Source organism: Scomber japonicus, chromosome 9, assembly GCF_027409825.1.
Source record: "Scomber japonicus isolate fScoJap1 chromosome 9, fScoJap1.pri, whole genome shotgun sequence".
NCBI lineage: Eukaryota > Metazoa > Chordata > Actinopteri > Scombriformes > Scombridae > Scomber > Scomber japonicus.
Window position 1 is genome coordinate 19,980,198 of NC_070586.1, and position 13,696 is coordinate 19,993,893.

The 13,696-nt window shown below is 37.1% G+C and overlaps 2 protein-coding genes across 2 annotated transcripts; both read right to left on the reverse strand.

Moving 5' to 3' along the window:
* Nucleotides 1-404: 404 nt before the first annotated feature.
* On the reverse strand, nt 405-1,654 carry LOC128365244 (kallikrein-8-like). Its single transcript, XM_053325906.1, has 4 exons — nt 1,618-1,654; nt 1,303-1,465; nt 746-1,166; nt 405-652 (listed from the first exon to the last, which is right to left on the reverse strand). Exons 1-4 carry the CDS (start codon nt 1,652-1,654, stop codon nt 506-508), a joined length of 768 nt encoding a protein of 255 aa, XP_053181881.1. The 3' UTR covers nt 405-505.
* Nucleotides 1,655-4,541: 2,887 nt separating this feature from the next.
* golm1 (golgi membrane protein 1) lies at nt 4,542-12,285 on the reverse strand. Its single transcript, XM_053325270.1, has 11 exons — nt 12,123-12,285; nt 10,196-10,337; nt 8,773-8,952; nt 8,547-8,601; nt 8,283-8,385; nt 8,011-8,134; nt 7,661-7,805; nt 7,332-7,559; nt 6,787-6,945; nt 6,305-6,403; nt 4,542-6,056 (listed from the first exon to the last, which is right to left on the reverse strand). Exons 2-10 carry the CDS (start codon nt 10,322-10,324, stop codon nt 6,306-6,308), a joined length of 1,221 nt encoding a protein of 406 aa, XP_053181245.1. The 5' UTR covers nt 10,325-10,337; nt 12,123-12,285; the 3' UTR covers nt 4,542-6,056; nt 6,305.
* Between the last annotated feature and the right edge of the window lie 1,411 nt (nt 12,286-13,696).

The following is a 13,696-nucleotide window of genomic DNA, read 5'->3' on the forward strand; positions in this document are numbered from 1 at the left end:
CTGGCATTCCGAGTTCTTGAATGATAAATAGCAATGTTAGATTACAAAGACAAAGTTACTATGTAGTATACAATATAGCTGTAGCCACAACTACAGTGTAGTAGTGATGACACAGGTTGGCTTGATGCTAGCTACCTTATGTAAACATTCTGCAAATTAGACAGTTGACATTCAAAGAAATGACAGATAAAACATGAACTGTGGGACATCACATCTTTTTATTGATGCAGATAAGGAATGGCTATAACATCAGAATATCCAAATCGTATTTTTTTATTTCCAACCATATTTTGTTTGCTTAAATTATGAAATGTTTTATCAACACAATGTTTAGTACAAACCAGTTGGCATTGACTAATCTTTTCAGTTTTATTCTAAAGTCAGTTACTCTGACATTAAATTAAGTTGATTTGACAGGTAATAATGCTCATAAAAGAAAAGATGAGAGATTAAAATGTACTTTTTAATTCCATCTGTGATCTCGGCATTAACCTGTGGGGTGTACTCATTTGTTGCGCATGGTGTCTTCAATCCACTTCAAGTGGGGACAAATATCCAGCATTACAATCGCGTTTGCACACTTATCTGTAGGCTCGCTGACGATGATGCCATACAAGATGTCATTGTACTCCACAGCTGTACCAGCATCACCCTGAAAGAGAGACATCAGAGGTGTGATCAGTTTACATTTGTATTGGCATAAAAATGAAAAAAATAAATGTATAAAAGAAAACTGTTCGCTTACGTGACAGGACTCCACACCAGGTTTAAAGGCACACATGGTGCTCTCATCACTGTGGTAGTCCTTATGAGGCTTATCATTGTCACCACAGTCGGCAATCATCGTGGTGGCACACATCAGCTTTTTGGTCTTTGTTTTCTTCATGTCGGCCTTCTTTGCTCCCCAGCCTCCAATCTGAACCTCCTGTTTTAACTCTGGCCTTGTACAATCAGCAGCAGGAAGATGGATGGTGGGAAGTTTAGAGGACACATCTTCGTTCAGTTTTATGAGCATGAGATCGTAGCTGTTCTCATCTACTTTGAGGGCAAACTGTTGTGGTACATCAATTTCTTGCTCTTTTTTTATGGTCTTTCCTTTAAAGAAGTTCTTCATTTTTTTCAAAAATGGCGCATCAAACTGAAGGCCAAGCTTCACTTTCACTTTCCTGCAAAAAAAAAAGAAAAAAAAAGAGAAGGGTTAGGGTTAGGGTGTAGTTGACAAGGGATTGAGACAGATTGATGCTTGCCATCACTGTAAAACACATCACAGCTGAATCATGTGAGATGCTGAACGTCACTTACTGTCCTGCACAGTGAGCAGCAGTGATGACCCAGCGGGAGTTAAGCAGAGCTCCTCCGCAGGCCTTTCCCCCTTGGGTAGCTTCTATCTCGACATGGTACTGCCTCTCCTTGCCACAGGACTTACTCCCAAGAATCCTCTTCTCAATGGCCCCTGCTACAGCACCTGTCATACGGAAGAAAAGCAGCCGACATCATACTTGCAGGTTGAGCTTCAATTCCTTCTGTAGCATGCATTTTATATGTATTTCAGTGCATCTATCAAGAATTACATTAGAAGATAAAATTGATTCTTAAAATAAAATAATAAAAACTCACCGGCAAGCACCAGAATAAGAACAAAAGAGCTCTTCATTATGGTCCTTTTGGATGTGGATTACTCCGTATGGCTCCCAGACTGGTACTTCATGTCTTTATATTGAGAATCAGACTTTGTAGGTCTTTTTTAATTGGCTGCTGCTGTGGACAAAATTTGTGTTTCAAATTCATATATGAAGCACACACCCTACAGCCCTTTCATCACATGCTTTGTATAACGTAATTGATGAGGTGGAGTAGAGAGTTAGTTATGACAGGTCAGAGCGCTTTTTGTGTTGTAAGACTTTTGGGGATCTTCATATGAATGTATTTTAAAATGCATCTATATTTACTTTTACTCAACAATAGCATTTTAGCTTCCATATTTGCTCCTATCTCTTAAATTTCTACACTTGAGAATTTGTTGACATTCAGAATATTTTATCTTATAAATTATCAACAGATTGATGGTCATTACAAAAATGATTTCTTTATTTTATTCAAAACAAAGCAAAGTGATTTTAGTTAATACTGCATAATGAGTTTTTCCCGTTTTGAAAATGATTTACAATAGCATGGTATTGATTGGTACTGTATAGTACTGTTGCTGCCATAGCTGTTCAAAGGCCTTTTCTTGTTTTAATTGATTGTAAATGTCTTCACTGTAATCTTATCTGTTTACTTATTTTGTAATCCTTCATAGTATTTATTTTCCTTTATTTTTACCTACCTACCAAACTGTTGTTTTTCTGTTTTTTTAAAAATGTTGTTGTGTTGTTGCTATTTATCCTAAATATCAAAGCCATTGTAAACAAGGATTCCTCCTCAATGGCCTTTTGAGGTAAAATGAAGGTAATTAGTGAAGTTGAAAGTGTAAGACTTTGGTGTTGGGGCCGTTTCCTGGACATATGTGTCAGCTCAACATAAGTCCACTTCTTATATCTATGTGGGGAATCAATCCTTTGAGAGAACTTGTTAACTTAATTTGAAATATTTACAATATAACTTGTGAAACATGTTAGTGACAGTCTACTTGGAATCACAACTACATACAGTACGTTAACTGTGATACATGTGTAATACATGTGTAATTAAATTCTTCTTTTCACTTCACTTTGTGTTTAAATATCTTTATTGTAACTTTCCGTTAATGCCAGGCATTGAAACAAAACAGTTACTGTACTGTGATAAGAGGTTGAATAGTGAAAATCAAAAACCTTTGATCATAGTTTTATAGTAGTCATTTACTCTCTTCAGAGCTCTGTCGTATCATGAATATTCTGATGAACTTCAACGGTCCTGTGTGGAGATGAATATTTACACAAATGCTTTGAAAGCAGATATCACTTTCTATTCGACTGCACATTGGTTTCTTAGTTCTTAGGTTGAACTACAGCTTTCGCTGTGGCTCAGGAGGTAGAGCGGGTCTTCCACTGATCGAAATATTGGCGGTTTGATTCCCTCCAGTCCACATGACAGTGTTGGGCAAGATACTGAACCACAAATTCCTCCCGATGGCTGTGCCAATAGTGAGTGTATGCATGATTAGATCCTTCTGATGAGCAGGCGGGCACCCTGTGTGACTGCCACTCCCATCAGGTATGAATGTGTGTGAATGTCACTTGAAGTGTAAAGCACTTTGAGTGGTCAGAAGACTTGAAAGGTGTAATATAAAGGCAAACATGATGGCCTGTGTAATTGTTTTACACTACAATTACTTCAATATTGTGTGCACTGTTTATTGGGAGGGGTGTTTCATTAGTATGACTGTGCTTGTAGTCTACCTCTGTTTTGTTTTATTTATTGTATACAATAATTCCATTTAATTTTAGGCTACTTTTAACATAGAGCAGAGTCTACTGTGCTCTTTACTTACAGCAGTTATAACAGATCACAAGACAAAACAATAAAGCCCTTCAGAAAGATGTCTCAATACTGGTAATAAAAACAATCTTTATTTCTATCACCAATAAAGCCTATACTTATTTAAATCTTTCACAAATTTGTTCAGCAGTTCAGAATGAAATAAAATAAAACATTCATCCTATTTATAAAATCATAAAACATGTTTTTCTCTCCAGGTACACAGACTTCAGAAAATGGGACTTTTTACACAATTAGGCAGACAATAGCTTTTCTGACAAAACAGAGCAGAGGTTGCTTTATGGTGTCAAATCAACCCACAATAACTCACAAAAACTCTGAAAACAAAAAGACCTCAAACATCTCCTCCTGCAGGATCTACCAATAATGGAAAAAAAAAAAAAAAAAAGGAAGACAAAGAGTGCCATGTTGATCACTGTTTGAACACACAGACTCTCTGAGGTGTCGGGGCACATCAAGAATAAGAACATCTTGCCTATCGTCACAGGGTTTACCTGTTCTGTAACAGTCTGCTAATGTAATATGATGATCATCATAAATCGCTATTTTTGTGTTGCTCCAATGAAAAGTGACTTAAAATGCTCCCAATAACTCACAAACTCCATTTTAACAAAGCGAAAGCATTTTGTAAACCCACAAAGCTGATTTTAAACTCCCAGTCAAGTTCTCAGACTCTCTGAGTCATGAAACAATATGCTGGTCTTACAAGGAAAATAATATAAAATGATTACAACAGTAAAGCATCTTGTTTGACATTTTGATGGTTCTCAAAAAAGCATGATCACATTTTCATGACACCTGTATAGTGTGACGGTAATAATGTTCCTATTGATTCTCTAAATTTCAATAAAAATACATAATTGAATTATATGTTCTGCAGCATCACTGAGGTTACTGTATGTTATTATATTGTATTTCCAAACTTAAGATGTTTTATGGCTGCATATTTGCATGAAAAGAACATTTCTACATGTCTTCAGCATTTAAAAAAAAATGTAGACACCTTTTGCTAAAATGCAGCATTTGTTGAAAAACCTCAGGAGACAGACTCAGAAGAAGAGGTGTGAAATGCAATGAAGAGGAGCTGTGCATAATCAAATTTTAGTTTTCTCATGCACACTTATCTATGACAGTCAATAGCTGAACTGCATATAACATGCAAATATACCCCTTGGGTTTTTAACGTGCTTCTTGCAGTTAGTCATAAAATAACTCCACGACCTAACTGTAATCTTGGACTGCTGATATGAAGCCAAAGCGTTATGGAAATCGTGGACATTACAACGTAGTGAGTAGAGTAAGTGGGGGATTATTAAGTCAGACTCACCACTTCTAAATAAAGCGGTGTACCTGGAAAATAATAGAAATCATCTGTCCTGTACAGACAGTATAAAAATACAAGGCAACAAAATATCCTGCCACAAAATTAAACTTTGTTTGTTTTGTCTGATGCCTAATGTTAGTTGACATTTGAGCTCAGCCACAGTTTACAGTGTAGTGCGGTTTTAAATTGAATGGACTGATAAGACTTGCACAGCTGCTGAATATTACACGTCTACTGGATTGCAATTGCTTCGAAGAAATGTCTTTCATAATGTCACAGCAATTCTCACAGCATTTTTTTTGGCAGCATTTTCCATTTAAGTGGGTTCAGCAATAAACTGGACTCTGGAGTCTAACGAGCATTTCGGTGTATTTCCTTCATTTGTTGCCGTTATGCATAACTTCATTTGATCTCACTCAAGACACTTTTTATAGACTAGAGGGTTCTGGCCACAGTTCCACAATCAGCATCCTTTCTATGAGACTCTGTCCAGGAATAACTTAAGGCTGTGTTTAGGATGCTGTTGAACCTCAGAGAGAGAGAGAAGAGGCATGAGCTACAGAGTCCTCATGATTACTCAGATGTCTCACTTTCATACCCCTTTAAGGGTCCCTTATATTGCATTTAAATTACAGTCATTGTGGAGTAAACACCTACAACACATCAAATAACATAAAAACTACAGATTTCCAGTCATGTTGACATATTACATTTTCAATCCAACAGGTTAACTGAGATGTCTTAAGTCGTGTTTGGCATTCCCAAAGAGTACAAACATTTAAGAAGGTGAAATTAAAGCACGTCGAAGTAGCAAGCACTTTCATTATCACCCATTAATCATATAAAATTCATTTGAGCACTGTCACTAGAATAATGGGAAAAAAATGTGTGTACATGCTTGGCAGATATTTGTTAATTTCAGTCTTTTTTCATGGTTCTCACAGAATAGCGTGAATTTGATATGGAATTGTAAATATTCTTTCTCCAGCACAGAAAACTTCCCTACTTGCAAAATATCTGATTTCATGTAATAAAATCAAATGCATGAAAACTGAAAGATTTGAACCCTAACCAAGGGAACAACTGAATTAAACCCCAGCTTTTCCATACAGAGAATACAGTTTGACAGAGAATACAGTGCTCAATGAGCTTGGAGGGCTGTTTTAAACTTGTACGACAGTGTTGTTGTGTTGGTGATGAAACAGGTCCTACTTCCTAATGTGCAATGCAGGATCCTTCTTCAACTTCAGCACTGCAAGAAAAGTTCAATATCGTGTGAACAACACAAGAAAATGAATTTGTTCCAACAAGCTTTTGCCACTAATCCTAAACTGAGTCATTTCATAATAGTGCTGCTGATAAAGAGTCCTTTTCCAATATCTATACCTTTTACTGAAAGTATAAATGAAGGGATTTTTAGTGATTACTATGTGTGATATGTTAAGTCAACACTATATATTATTATCAGTGAGGAAGACGTCAGTGTGTTTCAGTGTATACCTTAAATTTGAGCAAGCTCGGCTTGTTTGTCCGCTTCAAACTCGCCTTCGTTCTCATCATCCCCGTTGTAGTCAGCCAGCTCCTCTTCCATGTCCTTATCTGTCAAACAGTATGAAGTGGTTAATCACAAGTTTGACACACACACACACACACACACACACACACACACACACACACACACACACACACACACACACACACACACACACACACACACACACACACACACACACACACACACACACACACACACACACACACACACACACTTTTGGGAACATTACATGGACTAACATTAATTTCCTAACCATTATCACTACTTGCTTACACTTGTTCTGACCCAAGAACACACAGCTTTTGTTCCCTATTGGACAAACTGTCCCCAATTAACTGGTCTTAATCATGAAATATGCCTCAGTAGTAGCCTATGACAGACTACACACACACAAACACAAACACTTTTATTTTATCAACACTCATACCTATATTTTCGGGCTGTTTATTCTTTTGCCGTTTCTCTGAATCAACTCCACCCACTACTTGCTCATCTGCGTCATAATCGTCTGGGTCCTCCAGTTTCTGACCAGTAGTAGTCTCTTCTGCCTTCCCCTGGCCAATCAGCATTCCTTCCATACCAGGGTCTGCTTGTGGACACAGGACCAAATTACTGTTTGATTTCATAAAAATAACACAACCTTTCACTACAGCTCCAATGATTAATTGATTAGTTGACAACTATAAAGTTAATTGCCAACTGTTTTGATTATTGATTAATTACTCAAAATACACACATTATTTGGTTTCTTTAGTGACAGTCAAGTGACAAATTCAGATATTTGAGGATGTCAAGGATGTCATTTGATAATTTTCTGACATTGTATTAACAATTAACTGATTAATTGAGAAAATAATCAGATTAACTCATAATTCAAATACTCATTAATTGTATTCTACTCTTCACTGAGAATTTCTGGATAAGAAAAACTGACCGCCACTGCTTTCAGTGAACAAAGTGATGGTTACTCACCTTCTGTCTGAGTGGCCTCCTCATGAGCATCCATCACCTCTGTGTCTTTATCCTCCGTCAGATTCTTCGTCAAAAGTTTACTGGTCTTTGTCTCACTCATATCTGTTTCATCAGCATCCTCTGGTGGTAGCAGGACTTCCTGTTTGATTGCAGTGGCAGAGGGAACAGACTGGGACTCTTTTTGCAGGGGACCCTTTGCAGGAACCAGGTCCATCGAGGTATCCAGACCTGTGAAACAACAAAGCAGATAGCAAGCTTACTTAAGGAGACACCAAAAAAGAAAAAAAAACATGAGGGTGCATATTTATTATCCTGAGCCAACCCTTTACCTTTGTCCACTATGATTTCATTGGTCAGTAGTTCAGATGGTTCATTTCCTTTGGGCTGAGAGAGGCTTGTTGTGCGGCTTTCAACAGTTGCTGTCTTCACTGTGCCAGGTCCAGCCATTACTGGTCCCTCTTTTACTGTGTTTTCCTGATGAGCATCATCATAGACCACATTGCTTAACATCATTAAAATAGCTGGGTGGATTATAAGTGTAGGAATATTCACAGGCAGTCAAAGCTATTAAAACATGTATTATGTCAGAAATGGTCTTCTATAGCCAATACTTTTTAAAATAAACTGATCGACCCTGGTCCTTCATGTAGTCCACTGTGAAACAGGAACGTCAAATCACCTGTGTAGAGACAGCCGAGGGAAGAATGAGTTTCTCCATTTTCTTCTGCACTTCAAGTTTAGCAGCTGCCACTCTCTCGTCACACAGCTCCTTCTGAGACAGCACCTGGGAGTGACAATGTGTCCTACATGTGTGTACAGACACACACAGACACACACAAACATATTTATTAAAACCATCAGGCTGAGGTCATTCATAATGGCAACAGCAGTTTATATACATGATATATAAAATATATATAAATGTAATTGTATAAGGATTCCTTTTCTTACATATCGTAAGTGAGTTTGTTATTGAGGGTGTTGATGTTGCCTTGGCAACTCTGCAGCTCTTTCTGAAGTTTCCCAAGGTCATCACTTAGCTGATTCAACTGGCCTACAAACACACAAGACATTCATTTTATTTTTATTTTTTTCAGTGCCACAGAATGATAAAATTCACATATTCTATTCTGTGCATCTGCACGTAGTTGTTATTGTCAGCTGTTAAACTGCAAACCAATATCTAAGAAATAAAGCTGAAATATTATTAATTACCTTTGAGTTCCTGGATGGTTTTAGTACTGGAGGAAATGTTCTGCTGTAGTACGCCCTGTAAACAAAAACCCAGCAACTTCTGTATCAACACTCATGTTTGCTTGGAGTTTGTGTCAGTTATCAAAAAAACTCAAGTCATTTTCATTTCATTGCCCCCAAATTTCTGATGACAGTTCATTGTGGAACTTGTCCTATAATTTCGATGTCCAGACGTGTTTGAGCGCACCTTCTCTTGGCTGCAGGTGTTCTGGGCTCCTTCCAGCTGTCTCTTGTAGAGGCTTTCTATGTGACTAATCTGCTCCTTCTGTCTCTGGATTTCCTCCTGGAACTCAGTCTTCTTCATTTCTGCCACTCCACGCTCTGCTGCTCCACGCCTCACCTGGCCCTCCAACTCATAAAGCTTAGTCTGTATCAGAAACATACAGGGAGGTTAGTTCATGGTATTTTGCTTTTTTTGGCAGGTCATTGGTCATTAATGTGTGCTAAAGTCATATTTAGACAGAAGAGAGACACAGATGAAGATAACAACAATCTGACTGTGAAGTGAACATACAAATATATATAAGTTATGCAATATAAAACACACAGACTGTGTTTTGGGAGTTTGTTCTTTGTGTGAGATACACCAAAGACAGCAAGAGAGACAGAAATGTTTGATTGTCACCCCCCTTTTTTAACCATATAGTTATGCAAGCTCCTGAAAGAAGTTAGTTCTTTACAGTGACTTGCTATAAACAAAGTGTTCAGAATAAAAACGCTGTTGAGAAATCTAAAATAGATAAGAGGAAACTGCATTGCATACAAAAAGACAATTACACAATCACAACCCTGAAAAGAACTGTAGACGTCTACAGTTTAAGCACATACTGGTAGCTACAGGCTGACTGAACTGAATGCTAATGATTGCAAACACTGAACACTTCTCACTACTTTCAGCTTCTGATTCACAACTAATGATTATCATCATTATCCCTTAATCTGTTGATTCTTTTCTCTGTTAATCAATTTGCTGCTTGGTCTACAAAATGTCAGAAACTGGTGAAATATGTTGATCAGTGTTTTGCAAAGCTCAATGTGATGTCTCATTTGTCCCGACCAACAGTACAAAACCCAGAGATATTCAGCTTAATGTCATGGAAGACTAAAAAAGAAGTTGAGAAGCTAAATTCAGAGAATTTGAACGTTTTTCTAAAAAAAAAAAAAAAAAAAATACTGGATACAATTAATTTCCCTTGGGGATTCTAATCTTCTCTTGTTCTCAGTATTTTAATCTGTTTTGTATTTTTGTGTTATTTGACCCTGTGTCTCAATGAGATTACCTGTATAAATAAAGGTCAAATAAGAGAATTATCAAAATAGTCTGTGATTGATTTAATAGTTCAGTTAGTTAGTTAGTTAGTTAAAACTAATTGAAGAATTGACTAATCATTGCAGTTCTAGATTAATTTAAGCTGTAGTCCAGAACATAACGGGGCCTTTAAATAACTGAAGGAAATATACTGTACTTTCTGATAATAACCAAAACTTAATAATTTTAAGTTTTCGTGCAGTGTTATTGGTTTAGGTGTAACGTTTTAAATAAAGTGATGTATAAAGTGACATTGTTCGCAGTAGTTCAAAAAAACCAAAACACACACAGATGAACGTACCTGTAGCTCCAGATTGCGGGAGCTGGACACCCAGTAGTTAAATCCCAGAACCAGGATACAGGCAATCAGGGCACCAATCATTAGAGGGGGTGATCTCCCTCCACGACGTCCGTTTCCCAGCCCACCCATAGCTGTCTACAGACTGGAGACACACAAACCAGAGCCAGGGTCAGCACACTTTCCAATAACTCTACATGTTTTGAAACAGGCTTTGGTATATTTGTACATCACATCTACTATTTGAAATACGGCCAAATAAAATAGCAAACGGTCTCAGTTTATTCCTAAAAGTGCTGAGTCTATGTACATATCTGCAGGAAGCTGACAAAGCACACATAGGTACTGAATAACAACAGCTTTGCACTCGTAAGATCCCAAGCCTGAACTGCTTTCACTGCAGCGAGATAGCGTCATATTGTCTGGTGGTGGCATACAGCCCATGTAACCAATAAGACCAAACCAACACTTCTTTTTCCATGTTTGGGTCATTTTAAACATAAACAATCGAGGCATGAAGCCGGTGCAAAGAACTATTTAGATTGGCAGACGGTGATATACTTCTGTCAACAATCTCATGCAGTATTCTCATGGACTAAAATACAAATAGACTTCATGGCAGAATAAATAACTGCATTTACAGATCAAACACTACTAATAACTAATACTGAGAATCAGGTGTGTTTATCTGAGTGAGGAGAAAGTGTCGGAAACTAAGTACATGAACTCAAGTATTGTCTTCATGTACAACTTAGAGGCACTTGTACTTCAGAGGGAGAAATGGTATTTTCTACTCCACTGCATTGCTTCAAAAGTTTTTGTTACTTTTCAGATGAAGATTTGACACAATGGATGATATAACAAACTTTTAAAATACAATACATTGTTAAAGATAAAACTCGTGGTTTACAACCTTTTGGCTTGTGACGTCTTACAAAAAGCAGTGTGTGGTCAGTGTCACATTTCCAGCTCCATTAAATAGTGACTTGTTCTTTCTTAAGTCACACCTGGTTTCATTTGCATAAATGATGAAATGATCCAATATTAACCAAAATTCAAAGATAAGAAAAATAGTCCAAAAACAGATTTTGTGTATTGAATTCATCGACTGACTCTTTGGAGGGGCCCTAGCCCTTGGTTGGTAACCACTGGACTAAATTACATGACATTAGTTATATAAATAAAGTAATTCAGACCAGCTCTACCTCCAGCAGCTACAACAGTAACATGCTGCGGACACACTGATGCTTCAGTAATCTAATAATGAAATATAATAATTATCAGTCAGAGGGGCCACTGCTTTAACATTTAACATTTGCTGCTGATGCTGATTACTTCTTCCACTATTGGAACTATCCTGATGACACTGATAATACTTTAGTAATATTATTAAAACATTACTGCCTGCTGTAATAGTCTGTAACACAGCAACAGTGAGTTATACAGTCTATGGTACACAGGCTGGCCGGAGGGAGTCAGGCTGATAGTCTGTTCATTGTCTGCTAGTACTAACCAAATCACAGCCCAGGCCTGGAATAACGTTATGCCTCATAATAATAGTAATCAGTCAAGCATCTTTGCAGACGGAAACGTTTCCTGTTAAAATGACATAGCTAGTCAAAATAAAAGGTCTCACACAAAACGACAAGTTATTCTGGCGACGAGTGGAGCAGCTGCACCGCCAACAATACATTTACTGTTAACTGTGATCACACAAACTTAATAAGTCTGTATGGCTAGAAGATAGACAGGGTAATCTATTGATAATTTGACGAGCCGTCAAATAAATGTGTAAATGTGGCAAACTGAATAATTGATATGCGAGTCGCTACAAGCATCCAGCGTTTCCTCTCTGCTTTGCAAGCTAACGCTAACCACCAACGTTAGCTACGTAGCCTGTAACCTTTTACCGCATATAAATTTCACTTACCCCTTATAGACCCCAGACTCACACAAAAGAGGAGCGAAATATCACGGTGTTTTGATTCGATGTTATCCGGTGGTATTTAAAAATCTGGCGGCGTTTCTCCGGCAATAAGCAAAGCGCATTACCGCTTGTCAGCTAGCTGTGATCCATTATCGCCATACAAACAGCCGAGCCCCTCTGTGTCTGTGTCTAGCTTCGAGTCAACGTGATGCCTCTGGGTGCTGTGGGAAAAACACGCTTTGGACTAGAGTGCATCATGTCACTGGTAAAATAACTGTTCTAGATGTACAAAATATATCTAAAAGCCCAATTTAAAAGGCAAATAATAAATTATTTGTGTTACAGAGCTGATGCTATTAAGTGTAACTAAAAACATTTGATTGTTCGACTCGTCAACTACGTATTACAGATTACAAATTTATAGTTTACGAAGAGTTAGGAAGGCAGCACGGACAGAATCAAACTTGACCAAAAACACAAAAATATATGATACAAATAAATGACAATTTATTAAATATAAAAGTTGTGTTTAACCCTTTCCACGCATAGTGGTCACCAGTGGCGATTTTAGACCCTTTTTAAGGGTGCTCAACTTGAGCAGCTCAAGTACCCCTAAGTTTGATCTCAGCACCCCTAAAAATAAATAATTATTGTATCCCTTATACTTTGGAGAGTTCTGTCATTAATATTGTTTTTCCCTCAAGGTTCATTAACTATCTTAGGGTCCTCTGTAGAAATCTGTGATTGTTTTATTCTAAACCACTATTATTATACACTATAGTAGACCACTCAACTATGTATTAATATTTATTGTTGCAATTTACGTTATCCATGGTAGTGAGAAATTTAGCAGGGGGTTTGAACACTTACAGGGCATTGTATGTCAAATTCTCATTTAGGGGCTGGGCCCCCCGGAAGGTCTGATCCTAGAATCGCCCCTGGAGGTCACTACAGTGGACAGCTATTCAAAAGCTGTTTTCTTATGCATGGATTTTGATGGCATAGCGGACACTAGTGTGTCATTCCATATATCACCACTTCATCTGCAGTAACCTTTTTGATTGTAATCAGTTGATTTATGTTATTATAATGTAATTTGATGGAGAAAAAAGAAGACAAAGTTCAAATAGTTTTTTCATGCCCAAAGAGAAATAAAAACATTCAGGGGAAAAAAATCTTGACTGAGGTTATCATAATTCATGGATGAAAGGGTTAAAATATTTTTAATTTAAATTAATTGAAAAATAAATTAAAATTAATTTTAGTCTGACTTCAAAGTTATAATTTGTTCCTTGGGAAATTTGTTGAGCCATCATTTGTCCTTAATAATTAATCAAAATATATGCATTAATTTGCAAAATGCATTATTTCTAATATTCTGCTGAGCCATTGCAAAAAATTTCATTTGGATGTGCAGTGTACAGTGGATAATCTGTCAAAAATATATATATTTATCTAGCTATCTTTCTATGTTTTAGTCATCGAGGTTTTAGTCTAGAGATGTGTTGGCTGTCAATAACTATGCGTACGAAGATGCAACTACCTCAGCAGTTTTTACTTTTCATTTAGTCTTACTT